Raw genomic sequence first — 20,997 nt, forward strand, 5'->3', positions numbered from 1 at the left:
ACAAGAGAAACCCCAAGTGCTGCATCCAGGGACTTGGGCCTGACTAGGGCAGAGTCAGAATGAAGAAAAAACAAACATAGATGGGAAGATGGGTGGAAACCTGGGGTCGGTGGTCCACGCTCTTTGCGGGAGAAACCACAGCACCCTGGAGTGGGGCCAAACATATAACCGAACCAAAAACAAACAAACAAAACCCCATAACCTTTTAAACAAATAGATTTTTAGAAAGTATGTGTTGACCTAAAAATCAGATCTCTCATCTTAAAAGGATTAAGAGATACTTTATTTTGCAGCCATTATAAGTGACCATGGCCCACGAGCAGAGACTTAGATTATCATCAATTCTATGTTCCACCATGAAAGCAGTTTCCTGGGGTTTTTATATTATTACTGAACAAGAAAGTTCATAAATCAAGACAAGTTTAGGATACAGTGGTGAGTACACTAGAGACACAGGGACATAGCGATGGAGGAAGCTTCTCTATTGCCCTAAGATGCCTCTCTGATGGCATCTTAGCTCTTGATTTGGCAGAATCTAGTGGTCTGTTAAATTAATAGCTTCTAAGAGGTTTATATTTATTATTACAAGATGTTAGTTCTAAGCTAATAGCTTCTAGGGCTTTTGTTTTGTTTTATTTTTGTTTTGTTTTTCGAGACAGGGTCTCTCTCTGTGTAGTCTTGACTGTCCTGGACTTGCTTTGTAGACCAGGCTGGCCTCGAACTCACAGCAATCCTCCTGCCTCTGCCTCCCAAGTGCTGGAATTAAAGGCATGCACCACCATGCTCGGCAACTAGGGTTTTTAAAAAAAATGAATTAATTAATTCAGATTACAGCTCAATTGTTTTCCCTTCACTTGTATCCTCCTGTTCCTCCCTCCTTCCCACTTTCACCCTATTTGCCTCCCCTAGGTCTGTGACCGAAGGGGGCCTCCTCCTAATCTATCATCATGAGATGTTAGTTCAGGTACAGAGTGGGGATATTCCAGAAGCTAAAACTAGCCCAAGATAAGGTGGTTAGCCTCTATCTGAACCTACAAAATTCCAGTCTCCCCACAGTACTGAAATTCCAATTGGCCCAGCCATCTCTGCAGATACAGGGAATTTTTCTTCATATGTGTAAAAGCTAGAACTTCCCCTCATACAATATATGAGGTGTCCCCCGCAGGCTCAGGCATTGAGAGCTCGTCCCTGCACTGGTGGTGTTTTTATGCGAGTTTCTGGGAACAGTAGTGTGGGGGGGGGGCGGGTCACATTAGAGGAAATAAATAACTGGGTGCAACTATAGAGCTTATCCAAGGTTCTCAGTCCCTTCTCCAATATTTATTTACATATTTATGTATTTATTTATTGTGCAAATAATAAAATGCCTCCTCTGCCACATTCTTTAACTGCCATAATATTTACCCAAATGCTTGGGGCTAATTGACCATGGACTGAACTCTCCAAACCAGTGAACCAAAATAAGAATTTCTTCTTCTTTGTGTGTTTGTGTGCACACATTCATGTGTATAAGAGTATGTGTACATGTGGGTGTACTTGTGTGTATAGGTCTTTGAGACAATTTCTTACAGGCCTGAGACTCACCAAGTAAGTGAGACAGGCTGGCCATCAAGATGCAGGGATCTGTCTGTCTTTGCCTCCCCAGCACCGGGATTACAAGGACATACAAGGACACACCACCACACCTGGCTTTTTCTTGTATTTTAGTTGTGAGCCTAGAAGCCTTTAATGGTTGAACTATTTCTCCAGCGTAACCTGGCATCTCTATCGTGAATTCTGGGGACCAAACTCGGATCCCCATGCTTGCATAGCAAGAATTTTACTAACCCTAAATCTTTTCTTCTTCTTGGATATTTGATCACAGATGTGAAAAATTAACTAACACAAAAGTTTAAGTATACATCTTCACAACCTTGGGTTGAGAAGTAGTTTCTTAGATATGATGTCATAAGCACAGTGACCAAGGCTAGTCAAATGAAAACAGGGAAGGAAAAGTAGGGTCTCTGTGGATGACCTGGTAGCTGGAGAAGATCCCAGATCCACATCTATCTCTAATAGCCTTGGCACCAACGTCCAGATGCTAATGTGGTGTGCTCTACATGAGGATTGCCTGCCCTGCCCCCAAGTCTTGGGCATTGGAATACTGATCTCCAGTTGGTGGCGCTGTTTGAGAGATGGCCTTCTTGGAGGAAGTAGGTAACAGGAGGTGGGCTTTGAGAGTTTGAAAATTGATGCCATGGCTAGTTCACTTTCTCTGTTTCCTACTTGTGCTTTTTTGTTGGTTTGAATAAGAATGACCTTCACAGGCTCATGTATTTGAATGCTGATGAAATAATCCAATTCAAGCCAAAGTAAAAGTTAAAGAAGACAGGTTTATTTGGGACTGGCTCCTGGGTAAGTTTACTAGCCTCAGGGGATAAAACTGTAAAAATCACCATGCAGATTAGGGGCAGGGCAGAGAGAGAGAGAGAGAAAGAGAGAGGGAGGGAGACAGAGAGAGAGAGAGAGGGAGGGAGGGAGACAGAGAGAGAGAGAGAGAGACAGAGACAGAGACAGAGAGAGAGAGAAACAGACAGAAACAGACAGAGACAGACAGAGACAGAGAGACAGACAGAGAGAAAAGAGACAGACAGAGACAGAGAGACAGACAGAGACAGAGAGACAGAGTGTGAGCAAAATGTCTGGATTATATAATGTAGAGCCTCTGGAGGAGGGGAAGTCTAGACCTGGGCTGAAAAGTTCAGGGCAAAGGTTGGGGAATGCCAGTTCTTTGATATGTATGATAGGTACCTCAGCCAATTAGCTTGTTCCAGGTCTGAAATCCAACATCCCAGCCCTTTGTTGACAATAAATGAGTAAAGGACAATGAAATGAAATGGAAGAAGTACTCTATGACTACTTCTTGCTGACAGTGGGACACTGTTATTGGGGGTCCCAAAAGCTGGAATGTTGGACAAGTCTGAGAAAAGCAGGCTGTTTCATTTGCTGTCCAGGCTCTGTGAGACCATCTGGAGGTAGGACAGTGTAGGCCCAGTTGAAGCTGTCTGTGAGTCTAGGCCAGACCACCTGGGACTAGCCGCTTGGAAGCTGTCCTGGATGCAGATTTTGAAGAAACACCTGGATTTGGCAGGGTGCTGGAACACACAGACACACAGACACACACACACACACACACACACACACACACACACACACTCAGCAGAAGATAAAGTTAAGAGTTAAATGTGGTCTTGGTAGTTGGATGAGGAGAGTCCCAAGACCAGGGAAAGGAGGAGGGATCCCACCCTCTGGAACAGGCACTAGGTGGGGAACCTTAGGCTGTTGATTGACATGGCTACTTACCTGGAGTCCATTCTTAAGTTTACAAAGATATGTTTCAGACATGTTAGCATTAGCATTGTTTGTAATCTGGAGAAGGGTCTTTGTGTAACAGAACAAGCTTGGGAAATGATGTTGAGTTCAAAGTATGAACACTCTTTAAAGTGAGCTAAGGGAAGTCAGAAACCTTCTGTGGTGCAAAGGGGCAAAAACCTGCTTGACCTTGATTTTTAGTATGTCTACAAACTGTGAGAGAGGGCTTCTTCCCTCTATACAGAAGAGTGAATGTATATAAATTTAACACAATGAGAAGCACTTTTAAGTCTATACTTGAAAAATAACCAAAGGAAGCTTGTGACTATACTGGTGGATCATACAGTGGAAGGCTTTACCAGTTAGACGAATACCTTATCAGAACTCCATTGATTAATGTTAAAGCTCTGAACTTCTGAAGTCTTAATACAGCAGTAGTATAGTGGGGGGAAGAGACCTGAAGCATTTCTCATTTCTCTCATATATCTTAAATCACTTTGTTATCACCATTTAAGCTTTCGTGTTGTCCCACCCCCAACTTTCAATATTTGCATTTACCACCTTAAAACACCTCCTTGGGTCCTTACAGTCCGTTCATGGCAAGAGTGGACACATTTTAAAATCTTCTACCGGTTACATTCCTATTGTCAAAGCTAATTGTTTAGCTAGGTGTTGTGGTGTGCCCTACTGCATAAGAATTGCCATTTATGCCACTGCTGTGCTATCTAAGACATGTTGCATAAATTCTCAGAGTCCAGAATTCATTCCTTCCTTCCTTCCTTCCTTCCTTCCTTCCTTCCTTCCTCCCTCCCTCCCTTCCTCTTTCTTCTTTCTTTCTTATGAAAACAAAGTGGCCTTGCTGGAAACCAGGGACCCCCCTGTCTTGATCTATGCCAGGTTTAGTCACAGCTTCATATTGTGAGCAATAGTGGTAGGTCATGGAAACAAAGTGTGGCAGATGTGGAAGAGGTTCAGTGGTGGTCTGGCTTGTCTAGTCTTGACATAAATTGGGGGGAGGGGCAGGTGTGTGTTCTCTAAGATGCTTCTCCCTGTTAACAAAGTGCCTGACTCTCTCTGATGTGTGGAAGGCTTTTTTGTTTTAACTCTTATCAATGTAGTCTAGGTGATATCTGCTTTGTAAGTCTGAAAGCTGTAAATTGTTTCCTCATAAAGTGAGTTCATGATCATTTTGACAGCATTTCAAAGACTCGACAGATCTGGTTGGTGCTGTATAAAACAGATAAACAAATCAAACACACACACACACACACACACACACACAAAACAGAAATAAAAACCTTTGATGTGTTTTTGAAAATTTAGTTGAGAATTTGAATCTATGGGATATCTTTTTAAAAAATAGATAGTGATGGATTATAAAACATAGCCATACCCTACCTTTCTTGGTAATGTGATTTTGCAGCTTTTTCCACTGAGGAATGGAGTCGTCCCATTTCTCTTCTGTGCATCTGGGCTTGACTTTGGTTTCCTTCAGTCAACAGGATATTGCCCAAGTGACTTGACAGACTTTACAATTGGACCTCAAGGAGGACTTTTGGCATTTTCTTTGAATCTTGGAATGCAGCTGAGCCCCGCTAGCTGGGAGATGAAAAGTTAAGAGTTGTCCAAACGACAGCCACCTTAGTCTAGCCAGCCCCCATCAAATAGTGAACCAGTGGCAGATACTGTGAATGAGTGAGCCCAGCCAAGATCAGTGCTGGGCCTACTCAAGCTGGCAACCACTAGAATTGTGAGCTATAGATTTTGGCAGAATCTAGGTTCCCTGTGAGGCCTCCCAGCTCTATGTGTGTTTGTCTATGTGTTTTGATTCTTCCACAGGTGATGATCCTCCTTCTGAACCGCCACATGTGGTCTCATCTGTACAAGAGCAAAGCCAGATAAGAGCAGGCTATCTCCCAAGTTTTAATGAGTGAAGAGTAAGAAAACTGACAGGCATATCTAAGCATTCTGTGACTGGTAACAAGAATGACAGGTTAGTTGGCCATAGAATGTGCTGTGTGTCCTGTAAGGAACGAAGTAGAACAACGTTGCTGTTCTCTATGAAACCAAAGTGGGAGGAATAGTTCTTAGTTTTTTCAAACAAAATAGGAAGAAGGGTCCGAGAGACGGCTCAGGTTGTAAAGACACTTGTGGCCAAGCATGATGGCCTGAGTTTGATCTGTGGAACCCACATGATGGAACACACACACACACACACACACACACACACACACACACACACACACACACAAAATGTTTAAAAAAAGGAAAGCGTCTGAGCCATGATCAATGAATTAAAGCATTTTATTTGACATTAATTGTAGAATTTACAGCACTACCATTTAACGATAGGAATAAAAATAAAAAGAATCCAGTGTAAGCAGTGTTGCAGACCAAACACCAGGGTGGGAAATGAGCCATCGTGAAAATGCAACCCATATTCAAAGAAATCTTCCAAAAAGATAGGACTAGGGGCTAATGGACACTGTGCTCCCTCTCAATAATGAAACTTGCCTTCACTCCCACAAGGATCTTAAGGGCAGCCACTGCATATATATACCCTGTTTACTATCCTTGGAAAGGCTTTCAGTGTGACTTAGTGTGTCTGAGATGGGGCAAAACCCAGGTGAAATGTGCTTGGAAACATAAGAGGAGGGAAAAGAAAAGAAGACAAGATGGTGGATCATTGCTGGGGCTTTTTTCTTTCTTTCTTTCTTTCTTTCTTTCTTTCTTTCTTTCTTTTTTCAAAACAGGAGGGAATATGTTTTCCTGGTGTTTAATACAAAAGGGATTAATTAAAGGGACTTACAGGGAGTTGACTAAAATAAAGCCCCCCTCCTCCAATTTCCTGGAGATAACACCTGTAAAAGAAAATAAACAAATCAAAAGGTGTGCACATGACTGGGGCCTCTTGTTCTCTCTTGAGTCTGGCTGAAGATCTATGACAAGGAGTTAGGTTTCCACTAAAGGGTTAAAGTCCCAGAACCACCATCCAGGGCTGGAGAGAGGCCACACCCTACATCCCCACCTCTTGTGACATCATAGGTATCATTCATTTTTAAACTTTAAAAAGAGGTGGGGCGGGGGGGGGGGGGGGGGGGAGGAGGCAAAGTCTCTCTTCCTCCTTTCTTTCATGACAGTCACCTTTAAATGCCACCATAAAGCAGCCAAAAGACTAGAAGGAAGATCAAAGGCATATAGGCCAGCATGTAAATTAAATAGTGGTTTTTAAACCATAAACATACTGAGGCCAAGGCCTAACGTGAGAGTTGGATCAATCATGAGAACAAAACTGGATAAAAGAAAATATATTGGGAGCAGTAAGAATTCACAGAGCAAGACTCTATAGATCTATGCTAATAAAGCACCAACTGGTAGAAAAATTTAAGCAGAAAGAATAGGCAGAGTGAGGAAAAGGCCAGGATCTTTCTCCATAAACCACCTAGAAAAGCTAAGGATGCAGAAGGGAGCCCAGTAGAATGTTAGTCACTTCCTGACTCCCCTGGCCCATGAAGTTCTTTGGCATCACCGGTTTGTAGAGAAGAGTCTGGACTGTTCTTGGGACTGAGAGGAAAGAGATTTGTTGATTGATGACGGGGATGACAAACAAGGGAACAAAATGATGCTGTATCATCTCAGGCCCTGGCTCCAAATTTCAGTAGCTCTTACTTAACTTCCCCAGCTTGTATTCTTGTTTTGGGAAATCGAATGAGCTAGGTGTTTTATAACTGTTCACGATGAGCTACTGGCTCACACTGTTTGGGCTTGGGTGACACAAGGCAACATGGGGGGATGGGGATTGCATTTTACATTTAGGGAAGTATATTCTAATTGTGTGACTATCTGTGTGACCTGGCAGCCCATGTATACTTAACCTTTCTCTTCAAATAACAGACTCCCTGACTTTCTATGAAAAAGAACCTGAACAAGAACAAGGTAGTAAACTGAGTCACACTAAATACCAAATGTAGCCAAAGTAAGGTAAATGGAAAACTAACCCAAGGTCTGCAACTTTTTGAAAAGGACTTTCTAGCAGAAATAAAATAGCAATCCATGAGCCCTGTTTTTCCTTAGGCTTACATCTGTGGTTCACCTTGGCCTTAAACATAACCAACCTAAACATAACCTGGTAATGTGCCAGGCCTGGCACTGCTGAGATACAGAAAGGCAAGGAATCTCTTGCTCTCATTTGCATACTTTCCCATCTAAGAATTGTGAAGCTAAAATCACTTAGAAATAAAACACTAGGAAACCATGCCTTTGACTCTCGAGGAATTGCCCCCCAAATTATTACAGATGTGATAGGTAAATGGTACACAGAGATGATGGGGAAGGCTACTGCTCTTCAAGAGCCTCCTCCTGGCTTGAGTGAATGCCTGAATTCTTGAAGAAGTCAAGATGGAAGAGAGTCCTTCATTGAAGCCAATGCCTGCCGCTGGGTGGGGCCTTGGGTGGGGTCTTGGGTGGGTGGGTACTTAGTGGATCACAAGAAATGAGATCTTGCAAGCGCACCAAGTTCCCTCCCTTCCCTTTCCTGTAGGAATTAAGGTCTGCTTTCATGTTGGCATTTTTCATGGATTCTTAGCAAAGTGTTGGGGTCCTGAGAGATTAAGGCTGGAAAATTTGGACCCAGGGTCCCTTTAAATTAGCTGAAAGACATGGAGATCTCTTCCTAGTGCCCACAACCTACCTTCTAAGCCCAAGCATTACCATTTATTTCCCAGACCAGGCCTACACACCTCAGCAGGAAGAAAATCCAGGCCAAGTAGAGGTAATTCCGATGTTCTTGTGTTTCCAAGGAAAAGGACATTCATTGGCACAAAGATTGAGTAAAAACCCTTTAATAACAAAATAACATTCACAATGTAGCTACTTCAGTTGTCTGGAAAACTCAGCTTACACTTGATTCAATGTATCACTTTCCACAGTTAAAAAAAAAAAGGAAATAAAATGGCATAACAAAATATACCTCGAATTTCATAGGACAAGTCTTCTTGGCAAACTTCTAGTGAGCCAGTCCCCTGTGTTGTTTGTAGTAAGAAGGGCCAGGCATGCTTATGTCTCGCACACCTCTGTCTGCTTTGGATCAAAAATACATGAAAACACTGTAGGTATTACAACATCTGCATCAGGAGGAACAGTTTGCAGGCTTATGAGTGTGAGGAGAACTTATGGAAACAAATGATGACTTGACTTATTGCAGAAGAATATGTAAAGCTTTCTGGAAGATTAAACACCATTACAATCAACAACTGGCTTACAAAAGCTGATTTTTAAAGTTCATGTATCCATTCCCATCTTTGGCAGATTAATGAAAGGAAACAAACAAAGAAAAGAACTATATTACGAAGCTGTCATGATCACAAGCTACTTATAAGGCCGTTCCTTTGCGTCGTTAATGAAAGAACACCCCCAACGTACTCACTGGCAGACCCACATGCAACACTGCTGTCGGTGAGTTCCAATATTCTGCACAGCAGACTGCTGTGTTCCCACCTTTGTTTCCTCATCTTCATTCTCTTCTGCATAACTTGGCAGTTGATTTGGTTTTGTGGGGGGCGGGGCAAACTGGTGTAGGGCATAGGTATGAAACTCAAGAATGGATCTCAGAACTCAAGTCTAAGAATATGTTTTCCAATCCACTGAGATAGAGAGACCTCGAAGATTGGAAATTCAAACCAAGATGGTTTTCCTAAATTGGATCTCAAAAACAAAAAACAAAAAAAACAAAACTTATACTCCCCTTCAGAATATAGGCATAAGTTAGGGTAGTCTTGAGTCATTTCTGACCCAAAGAGAAAAAGTATGATAGGGTCACATGACAGAAAGTATAGGCAATGACCATATATTTTTGTCCAAATAACTGGTGGGGTTATCTGTAAGAGTGTACAAAAAGGCCAGAGATGAATTACTGATACTGATGCTCTATGTGTTTCAACTGGGAACTGACAATGGAATCCTAGAGGAAGCCTACTCCCGAGGGAAAAATCCAGAAAAGGGAGGACTAGATGAGCTAGCATTGCTGTGTACATGGCCCAATAGGTCTGAGATCATGAACATAAAGCTGTAATTCCTTTTAGTGGAAATTAAAAAATGCAGAGGTGAGTCGCTTTCTACTGCTCAACTTCAATTCTGTCAGATACAGCAATGTATCTGGGTTATGAGGACCCCAGTTTATGGGGTTCAAGTAGGCTAACTCCAACTTGGATGACCTTTCTCACTATAAAATTCAAACCGGATTCAGTCTGACTCATTTTGAAATCCCAACAGATATAAAGGTATTTTTTCAAGGTAATACATCTCCCAAGAAAACAGTATTATCACTGTCTGAGGCTGAACTGTGTACATTTTTCACAGTTTAATGTATACACAACTGTCCACGACTGCTAACAAACAATAGGCGCTCATGCATAAATAATGTCTGTTGAACCAAAGGGGAGGACCTAGTACAAAATGAAAGATGTTGCTATTAAGACCACAATGCATCACACTGCTAAGCTTTTAGCCTCATGCATAAAATTATAGCACTGATTGGCAGTTGCTAATTATAATACTACACCGTTATCACAGAACGATCAGCACAAATGTAGAAAATAACTCCTTTTTTTTTTCAACAGAGCAAATGAACACAGATTGTTTCTTCAGCAAAATATGAAACTGTAAACTTTGGGCTCATTCTGCAACTTTCCCCAATCCAGAATAAATAAAATCCAAAGGGGGGGGCGGGGGAGGAAGAAAAATAAAAAGAACATACGTTTTCCTTTTTAAGCGCACATTTTCATCTATTACAAAAGCACAACCTAAACTGTATAAAGCTTTTTTTTTCTTTTTTCTTTTTTTAAATCACAGTTACCAAAAGAAACAGTGAATAATTTATTACATACGCTATAATAACATTACTCTAAACACTATTATCTATGAGGTATATCTGAGAAAATTCGGTAAGGAATTGCGTGGTCTGCATTGCCAACATGCCCAGGTTCATATTAAAGCTTTGGAACCGTGAGGGACTAGAAAAGGGGACAATGGGGAGACAGAAGGAAGAGACGTAAGAGAAAGAACCTTTGGTATTAGTACAAATCTTGTTCTTTGCAGGGTTGCATTGCAAAGCACCACAGTACAATAAGCCTACCAATTTACCGTACGGAGGCCCAGTTGAAGCTGAGGTATTCACAGGAATGATTTAAAAAAGCACAGAGAGGTCCAGACTGGCTAAATCGTTGCTTTGGTTCAAGCAAGGCACTCGTCCCATGGTTATGTCACACTTTGCAAGTGAAGCATGAGGCTGGGGGGTGGGCAAGGGGGGGGCTGTCGCCGAAGAGGGGGTCTGCTAATTGAGATATTTTCTGTGTTCGGGCTGCCACTGCTCTTTCTGTGTTCTCTCTCCTAGGAGCTCAGCAGGTAGGAAGGCTGGGAAAGGTGATGGCCACTTTCAGGGAAGCATTCTGCTCCTTAGTGAATGTATGGTCTCCCAGGTATACTGAGGATGTTTATTTCCAATAGGAATCTGGTGATCGGCTGCTTGGAAAGAAGGCCTTGCAAGTTTGCCTTGTATAGAGAGAACATGAGGTCCTAGGCCGATCCAGGTAGGAAAGGACTTTCACATATGCCAGAGTGGAGTGCGGGAACTTCAGAAAGAAGATAACTGGCTGGACATGGTGGCTCACAACTGTAACCCCAGCACTAGGAACATAGAGGCAGGAGGACTGGGGTTCAAAGCCATCCTTATCTGTACGAGTTTAAGGCTACTTTGGACCACATAAGACCCGTTCTAGAAGAAGGAGGAGGAGGAGGAGGAAGAGAAGGAAGAGAAGGAAGAGGAGGAAGAGGAAGAGGAGGAAGAGAAGGAGGAGAAGGAGGAGGAGGAGAAGGAGGAGGAGGAGGAGGAGGAGAAGGAGGAGGAGGAGGAGGAGGAGGAGAAGAAGAAGAAGAAGAAGAAGAAGAAAAGAGGGGAAAGGATGTGTGTTTTGTAGTCTATAAATCTGTTGTAAATCCATCTATCGGGTACACTCTCGGTGTATGGAACTGATTTGCTAATTGTTCTTCTCAGCTTTATCTAGTAGTCTCTTTAAAAACACAATAATAACTATTATGTGAAATGTAAAAACACAGTATTCAAAGAAGAGCTCAGTAGACTAGAGATAGGAATCAGTGTGTATCTGAATCCCACTTGGCCAAAAGCTGAAAAGGATTTACTGGCTAACATTCCCATTACTTTGGTGAATGGTCCTAATAGTGATTTAGTCATTTAATAGAATCCAAAGAAATTTAAAGAAGACCAGTTAAGTTTTGATAAGGGGCAGGGGGAGGAGAGAAGTAACTTTAACCATTATTTAAACTGGTATAGTCATTCTTCTGATATTTGGGATCTTTGTCATTTACAAGGAATATACCTTAGCATCAAACAATGTAAGGCTTATTGCATTTATCTTGTGAAGAGAATTGATTTAGAAATGAAATGGGAACATGGTTAGGTAAAAAGTAAAAACAATTTTAAAAGCCCAATAGATTAAATATCCTACCAAAAATGATAAGCCAAGTGCATTTGCTTCATAAATATTGACTTTGGAATAGCTCATAGCAGTTAAACTCAATGGGTCAAGACTGGGCTTTCTCCTTTCACTGACTGCAAGCTTCTTTATTCAAAATTTGTAATGGGTGGGTTCAAAAATCGTGTTACTGTTTAGGTCAATATGCTTCCCAGGGCAGAACCCCTGAGTAAGCCCTAGAAGTTCAAGGCTGGCCATGTTACTCAGCAACAGATTACACATGACTCTGGATATATAAGATGTGGGGTGCCTGACGATATTCTTAAATATGAAAATATTAATCCATAAGCTACAGTTACTGTTCATCACTAAAAGATGATTACTTTCCTACTAAACTCAGTAACTACTTCAACCTTGCCACAGGAGGAGTGGCTGAGTCCTCCGCTCCTTTCTAGCCCTCCTACCCAGTGCATGTTTCTGTGGCTGAGCAGCCCTGCACTTGTCCCTATGATAGCTCCAAGGAACAGAGGTCCCGGCTAGGACTACAGACCATTTCCAAGCAGTCTTCTTCACCAAACTGGAACGTTAAAGAATCCAGACAAGCAGCTTCCCAACTTGCATCCCGAATGTGTAAGGGGAGGGGTGGGGCAGCAGACAAATGCAAGAGACACAGAAAATATCTCTTTCCAGGTTAGCAGCCACCTTCACATACAACATTGTTTCTTTGGGGCGTCTGAGCTGTGGCTGTCCATACCATATGTCAGAGAGAAGAGTTCAAATCATAAAGGAGCACAGGCAAAATGCAGACCGCACAGAGAAAGGAATCTTTGGTATCTTTGGTGTCATCAACACGATTAAAATTACAAATGGAAAAGTCAGTGAGGTAGCCTTCTTTGGTTCTCACTACAAATAGAAAGTTTTTCCGGTTTTCTTTTCTTTTTTTTTTTTTTCTGCTTTTTTCCCCCTTTTTGTTTTGTTGCTTTACACGCACACTGAGTTCTTTCTTGGAAGCAGCTAGCGTAAGGGTTCTCTCTTTTTTGGTTTATGATTTTTTTATTTATGTATTTATTTTTCCAGTTTCCATAGAGAAGCCCCGAGATCTGGGCTGGTGAAGCTGGATCTCAGCACGAGGTCTGAAGCAGGCGCAGGCTGATCGGTCACTGCTTGTCCACAAATCTGCTCTGTTATCCTGACAGCAAACCAACTGTAGTGCTCTCTGTGGTTTTGAATAACAAACACAAACTATACAGCGCATCTGTGGCAGATGCTGAATAAGTTAAATAAATAAGTTACAATAGAAAGGCTCTGAGGCCCCCCTCCCCCCATAATTAAGAGGTGAAGTTCGCCCGGTACCAGGTGGGGCTGTGAACTTAAATTAAATAATTTAATAAACCACTAAACCATTTCATAAGTTAATCCAAGAGAGGAAACACCCCCAGATTGTTTTTCATTTTCATTGTAACCTATGTTTCTTTCTTCCCTGTAACAGAAGTTCACCGCTTTACGAAGCAGACTACACGGAAGGAGTACAGCAGCCAGGGTTTAGCATCTCAGATGCATGCACCACTGCTCTAGGCTTTGATAAATAAGAACAAGGAATACAATCAGACTAAGGGAAGAGAATTAAATAATTACCTGAATCCTACACGATACTACACAATAAACCAATTTAAATAAATTAATTATATTAACAGCTTGTCGGGTCACAACTGAAAGAGACAAGTTAAAAATATACCCGAGGGATGAGGAGCGGCTATCTTCTTTCCTTTTTTTTTTTTTTTTTTTTTTTTTTGGTGGACAAAATGGGTCATCTCATTCTATATTCTAAGTTAAAATAAAGCAGCAAAGTATAACTTCTAAAGCTTTACCACATTAAAGACAACTTTGATGTGACAAATGTGAAGGAAAAAAACTATCCCCCACCCGCACTAGCCACTGTAACCCCCACAAGACGTGTCACACCACTGTTGTTTCAACCCTGGAAACCCACACTGGTTTGCACTTTACTCTGCATACCGCCCCCCCCATGCTCCCCTTTTGTTGTTCTTTTTAAGGTCTTTGGATTTAGCTTTATTTATGTGACGTCCCAGAATAAAGCTATTTAACCAACATCATCAGACATCTAACACAGATAAATAATATCCGAAGTTCCACTAAGCGTTGTTTGTCTTGGCTGCACCCAAACGTGAGTAATGTCAAGCATCATGATGAGTGAGATGCTGGGATATGCCTTTGCTTACAGTTCTGCACTTTGGTTTTCAGCATTACAAGAAATAATAAGGACAAGGTACATTGTCAAAGTATCACATACATGTTGCATGGTGATTTGAAATATATTTATTGTAACAGATTACAATATATATGTATTTAGCATGTCTGTACACACTTGCATGTACACAGTCTAGACACCTCTAGGCATTGTAGGTGGATGTAAAGTCAACTATGAGGATATATGTTGAAATATGTATCTAGATCTGTATACATTCAAGCCCACAGACTGTATAAACGTCAGGCAAACTTAATCTACCAAGGTCTATGCCATGTAAAATGACTGTTGCTAAAAATGGAGCTGAACGGAAGATTCCCATGGAATGACCAACCTGTGGTGATGTTTTTCTTACATATATTTTATCCATTAAAAATGTATAAACTGGGTAATGTCAACTAATCTAATTCAAAGCCTGGAGAGGCAGAGCCTGGGCTCCATCTTCCCCTTCCTGTGACTGTTAGGGTCACTTGAGTAACGGAGGTCAAGGAGCACTTAAGGTCCTGTGGACGTACAACATAACCAACCCATGGGCTTTAATGGGAAGGTTTGCAACTATCTATGTATATAAATCCCATGTTATTCTAAGAATTAATTTTTTATTGTTTCATAAGTACTTGGGATTTTAAAAAACAAGCCAATCAACCAACTACTTTTATCCAGAACCTTGCAAAAACAAAACAAAACCAAACCGAACAAAAAACCAAACAAACCAAAGCATTGGTCAAAAAAGGGAATTAGGGCATCCATAGTTCAAGCAACCACCTGGGTGGGGTACTGCTGTTCTTAAGTGGGATTTTTTTTTTTTTAGTTTAGTTTATAACTGGACTCTCTGGTTAGCCAATGGCACAGTTCTGTTAAGCTACCCAGCTTTACAAATAGCCACCAGATTAGGCTCTGTCCTTCCTTCTTCACCTGCTTCCTGTTCACTCATTTGGTTAGACTAGCACATCTGAACCAGAATATCAGCAACGGGATGGTAAAAAGCCAGCCCTGATTGGGTAGGAATCTAGACAAAGTATTGTCACAGTAGTGTCTGGGCCAGGTGCTCAACATTAACCACAGATGCCTACTCTCCCCAGTTTTCAGTGTTATCTCTTGATGACCTTGGAACTTAGGCTGTTTGCAGATTTTGAAAACTTCCAATTAGACAAGTTCCCAAAGACCCATTTCCTCCCAAAGTGTATTTTCATGATATTTTGATAGTATCAAGTCAATGGGCATATCCATTGACATTTTTTATATCGGAAAAGCTCTTCTCTTGTTCTTACCGAATAGTAACTACTTGTTTGAAAAGTGCTCAATTTTAATTTCCTGGCACTAAGACATGGATGCCCAATTTAAAATTTAATTATTAATATTTGGCTTTGAAACTCACCGCTTGCTTTAGGAAAGTGTGTGTGTGTGTGTGTGTGTGTGTGTGTGTGTGTGTGTGTGTGTTAGGTTTACCTTCCTAGTTTTTGTTTTGCTTTAGCTTGAAGTGACAGTGAGATTGGATTTCCAAAGCTGAAGCTGCCAAGAGCCTTTGGAAAAACATGAGCTATGTAAGCAACTCTGATCTTTCCCTCTTGGTTCAGAACAGCCTGTACCACTATGTGGCATAAAATAAATGCTCTATTACACTATGAGAAAACCTTTTAAATACTGGAATAATAAATTTTATTATTGTTGAACTTTACAAAAAAAAAGAGAAATATATTAGCTTTCCTTTAAAAGAATTCTGGGAATGAAGGAATTGAATCCTCATTATTAAAATCTCACTACAAACAAAAATAAAGCTCAGTTATATGAAGGCTTTATGAAAAATACCTTTCACTGAATAGCTTTGAACATTTGGATTTCAGTCAGTCCAAGAAGGTGAAGTTGGTTTGTGGACTGTTCTCTTCACAGCATCCTGATGTTGTTGATGGTGACAGCTACCTGGAACTTTTTTTTTTTGTTTTGGATTAAAGATATAGACCCTAGGCTATAACCATGCCCAAATGGTCATTTTCTCTGAAACTACTAGCTTAAATTAAAAATGTAAAGGCTTTGAGAAAGAACACTGGATTAAATTCTATAATCTTTCAGCAATAGCACTTTTTCTTTCACCTATCTAGCAAAATGACACTTTGGATAGCCTAAAATTTTGACACGTGTGTACAGATGCACCTATATGTGTGTGTATAAATAACTTTTTTAAAGCAAGTATTCTCTTTGATATGATCTGAGATATGTGAGACATTTATCAAGAGTTCTTAGAGGGAAATTCTTGTCTTTTCCTTAACACCATCATCTTCCAAGGATACAGAGATCGAGATGCTGTTAATTAGAGTGTCAGTCACCCACCAAAGCAAGATGCTTGCTTCCTCAGTCTGTATTCAAGCTAAACCACCATTCCCATTGTCCACAAGCCATGGGGGCTCATTTAAGAACACCCAAGTTAAAATTCATCTGACCAAGATGAAGTGGGAGCAATCTCCTGAGGAAATATGGTCATTTTACCAAAGGTCCATGGATTATAAACAAGGGACAAAGGGAAAAGTGGAAGAACTACTCCCTAGGCAGGACAGATTCCAAAAATCATACAGAGCCACATTCTCTCAGCTCTAGCTCTGATGTCCCCTACACAGGACTGCCCACATTGGGTGAGTAAAGACGTGGCACAGCATATGGTGTGGCTCTCTAGGGGCAGGAATCTGGTACTTCCCTCACAGTCTATTGTATGTTTTTTTTTCTCCAGGATTGAGGTGCCTCCCCCAACAACCCTGCTCTGCCCCACTGCCAGCTAGGGTTGCACTCCAATTTGTCAGTGCCAACTGGTAGTTACCACCCTGAGGAAACCTGATCGGTTGCAATGGGATCTGGACTTCCCCATGAGAAGTCCCTGTTGGATCTACTCACTGAGAGAAATCTACAACACCCCAATGGATAGGGCATCTACTGGAAAAATGGATTTCGAGGTGTTCTATTACATTCCCAGCAGTGACAGTAAGTGAGTTCCCCATCGCCAGCAGTGCAGCTCCGAGCTAGTCTGGTGGATAAACCTTGCTTATCATAGTTGATGTCATAGAGATGACTAAATACAAACAAAACTCACTTCTATAATGATTCCGTCCACAGGTTACATGTAGAAATGCTTAAATGTGACTGCCAACCTTTCCCATAAATTGACATAGAAATATGAATACTGCCAGACAACCATAATGGCAAATCAACTCTGGAATGGCATGAGAGATGAGCTCAGTTGTGATCTGAACACTCAGTGAATGGAGCATGTGACAAAAAGATGGCATGAATCTGGGCATCAGTGAATGGAGCCTGTGACAAAAAAAAATGGTATGAATTTGGACAGCAAAAAATTTGGGTTATCACCAATGCAGGTTTGATCTCTATATGTACTCATACATTTAATATATATATTTATATATCTTTCTTTAGAAATGCAACTTTACAGCTGAACTTTTTTTTTTTAAAAAGCTAATAGAAAAGTAGAAACTGGCAATTCTTTTTACATGTTCCCCCACCCCCAAATGAAGCCCTGTTACTATGTGGCAATCACATGAAGATGAGGTTGTAAATTCCTCTATAAATTCTTTGGTTGTGGAGAGGATGGATCACGCAGACTCCTACCCCTGACCCTTGCTCCCCTTCCCTCCCCTAAGGACGAGACTCTGAACATAGAAGCAACCAAGTGTAAGGGCTAAGCAGTGAACATTCAAGCGACAGCGGCATTTCCCGTACTCTGCTGAAGAGAGAGGGAAATATCTTTCAGTATCCCAACATCTCAAATTTGGGGTCCATGGAAACTTTTGATGGGGAGGGGATTCCACGGTGGGTAAAAAAAAAGCCATAAAACAAAACTAAAGAGAAACAATAAAGTCAGACAAACGCCCCTTTCCTTTTGTTGCTTAAAGAAACAAAACCGAATTACCTTTGTACAGATCAATGACGCTATAAGTATTTTAGCCAGGCAAAAGAAGGTAATGAACTGAGACAGAAGGTGTGAGAATCCTCATCTTTGGTATTGTAGCTGTTGAGGTTTCTGTTGCTCTGTTCCATGTTTTTTTTTGTTTTGTTTTGTTTTGAAAAACTGCATAGGCACAAATTAAAGACAATCTTCAACTTTAAGATTACCGAGTGAGTTGTCAGATGAAGCAGCAGCCATTGAGGCTCTTCTGTATTTTGATTCTTGTCTCAACCCTTTCTTTCAAATCTGCTTCCAGAAAAAAATGTCCCAACAGGTCTGTTTGAACACAGTGTGTCTTCGGTGTTTTTTGGGTTTTTTTTTTCTTATTCTAGCGTGCTTTTCTCATTGGTGGTGATTTCCAGTGATTGATGGAGTCGTTTACTCATTTAATGGGACAGTTCTGTTTTTGTTGCAGAAGTAGGTGCAGAAAAAAAGTTTCTTTGGTTTCAATTAAGTAATTCATACAAAAAAAGTCAGTCTCAAGTGTCTGTAAAGAATCATTGCAGCGTTTGGCTTGCTTTGAACACCCCACGGTGCCCACCTGGGGCCATTCACTGGTAAATATGCACATAGAGACCTTTGTAATCTCCCAGAGTTTGGTGGGCCCTCACCCTTTGGGAAAGGTGCTAACCAGAGCTGGCTCGATGAAGCCACTGCCTGGATGTTTGGCTAATGTCATTGACATAGCTGGTCTGCTCAGCCAGATGGTGAGCCCAAGACAAGAGCCAAATGCTACTTGGAGTTACAGAGGTGTTCTGATCTCTAAAAGTAATCACAGTATTTGAAGGCTAGAAAATGGCAGGTAAGAAATGTCTTTGGTTTGCAGTATTCTGCTTCTTTGGTGTGCTGTGTTCTCTCCAGATTCCGTCGGCTGTTTTACAAGGATGAATCCACAATGGAAGAGATGAAGGGATGTGTCTTAGTAAACTGTTCCTTTGTAGAAAACAATCGAAACATCCCAACTAAGGGGATGGGATAGGGAAAAACACAAATCAGCAAGAATGAGACTAAACCACAGTTGCAAAGCACATAGGAGGAACTGGGTAACAAGTAAATCAAGGACACGGTGATGATCTTAAAAAAAAATCTAGATCTTTTCAAATGATACATTTGCTCCTGTACTGTAACAGTTAAAGTGGCCTCCTGAGTGTGCATCTGCGTTATGTACAAACAGAATTTGTAACAAACTGCAAAATGTGCTTGAAGCCATGTTCCCAATGATTCCCTAGTGATTTCTCAACAGTGAAGACGGACACAAACTGCCTCATCAAACTGGATGCATTGAAACCAGAACCTTCCTTGTTTCTGTTTGTCTTCGTTGTGCTTGATACTTTGAGCTCAACTGAACTGATTTTTTTTTTCTGACGGATCCAAAAGACCACACGAGATTTCCAGGAGGTAAGGAAAAGAAAATTTGTAAACTGAAATCGACTTAAAGCATTCTAAACTACCCAGTGAAGAGATGCCTGAGTTGGAAAAACAGATCCTTGGATTTTTTTTTTATTGATTTCCATATTTAAAACTTGTGCTCAGTAATTACCAGTCTGATTTTTTTTTTGTAATATTATGGCTGAGAATTTGAATTATTGTGATATAGAGAGGCTAAGCACTTCAGAAGCAAATGAGGCCTTTCTTGTTAAATTCTTCTCTTAACATAGTATTTTGGAATCCTAAACTGTGTCTCTATACTCAGGCCAAATTCCCACTGTTACTCATGGGAAACTAATGCAAGAGATTGACAGGGCCTGAATGGCGACACAGAGCTTGGTTGATGCCGTGCTGCAAGTAACTTGCTTGAACAAGGCCCCGTTTGGATCTCTGGGATGCTTAGCGTGCTCAGATGATAGTGACTGGGTCATTAATTTTCAGCGTGCACTTGGACTCTGTAGCCATTTAAAACAAAAACAAAACAAAACAAACACCTGGCCTATGATTACAGCTAGATTAGACGTTTCAAGAGAATTGTGCTTTCAAGTCACCAGTGAAGGGCCCCAGCTAAGAATCTGATGTCTTTGTGATTTTTTTGTTTTGTTTTGCTTTTTTTGGTATCTGTTATCCTCATTTGGAGGTGACTTGTGCCCAGGTGAGAATCCTTGAATCATGCTTTGGTACAAGTGCTGGAGGTGGATGAGGAGGAGCCCCCCGTGCCTAGGTCATCTTGCCATTTCTCCAGGCTGCGGCGCCGGGCATTCATGAAGAAGTTACTGACAGTGGTCAGCTCCAGCCCAAGCTGCTGGGAAATGGTGATCTGCATCTCCTTTGAGGGGCGCTTGTTCTCCTTGAAGATGGCGAAGAGTGTCCGGCGTTGGAGGTCGGTGAACACCAGGCGAGATTTCTTCTGCGAGTTGTTCCTGTCTTTGTTTGGCTCTTGCTCTTTGCGTTTGCATGCTTGAAGGGGAAAGAGAAGAAGAAAAGGGAAGGAGTCAGTGGTGGAGTGAGGACCCAACAGGGAAGGCAAGCCACTGAAAACACTGACGTCATACAGGGGACTGGACCGGTTACGCTTTATTGTGTAGATTGCCCACCTGTCAACAGGAAGCCAGCCCAGCTCCTCCTGGTGATAGAGGGCAGCAGTTAGCGAGAGAAAGAGAGCCGGGGCTGCGTCTCACAGTCTAGTTTGGATCTGACTCAACTTGCTTTTTCCCTTTCTCTTTTATTCCCATCCCTGTGCCCATTCGTAACTTTGTGGGGGCGGGGGTGTCTCTGGAATCAGCTGTGGTGAGGAAGGTGAAGAAGGCCCGCACCGGGGGAAAGCTTTGCATATTCACCCTCTAGCAGCGTTCTCAGATGGGCTGAAAGCACACTCCCTCCCGTGCACAAGCAGCGCTTCAGTTCATAGGAGTCCAAAAGCTCTGAACAGGGTGAAAGTCAAGGTAACAGAACCAAAGCATCCTGATCCAAATCCTGTCTATCCAGACATTTAAAAAGCAAGACAACAGAGC

The 20,997-nt window shown here is 41.6% G+C and overlaps 1 protein-coding gene across 1 annotated transcript in view; it reads right to left on the reverse strand.

Moving 5' to 3' along the window:
• Positions 1-6,366: 6,366 nt before the first annotated feature.
• The window catches only part of ONECUT2 (one cut homeobox 2), a 57,156-nt gene continuing 42,525 nt past the window's right edge, over positions 6,367-20,997 (reverse strand). The window contains exon 2 of the mRNA XM_084778015.1: positions 6,367-20,443. Within this exon, the coding sequence (XP_084634141.1) occupies positions 20,154-20,443 (290 nt within the window). The 3' untranslated portion in view covers positions 6,367-20,153. The remainder of the gene's footprint in view (positions 20,444-20,997) is intronic.

This window comes from Acomys minous (genome assembly GCF_964271855.1).
Source record: "Acomys minous genome assembly, chromosome: 4".
Taxonomy (NCBI): Eukaryota; Metazoa; Chordata; class Mammalia; order Rodentia; family Muridae; genus Acomys; species Acomys minous.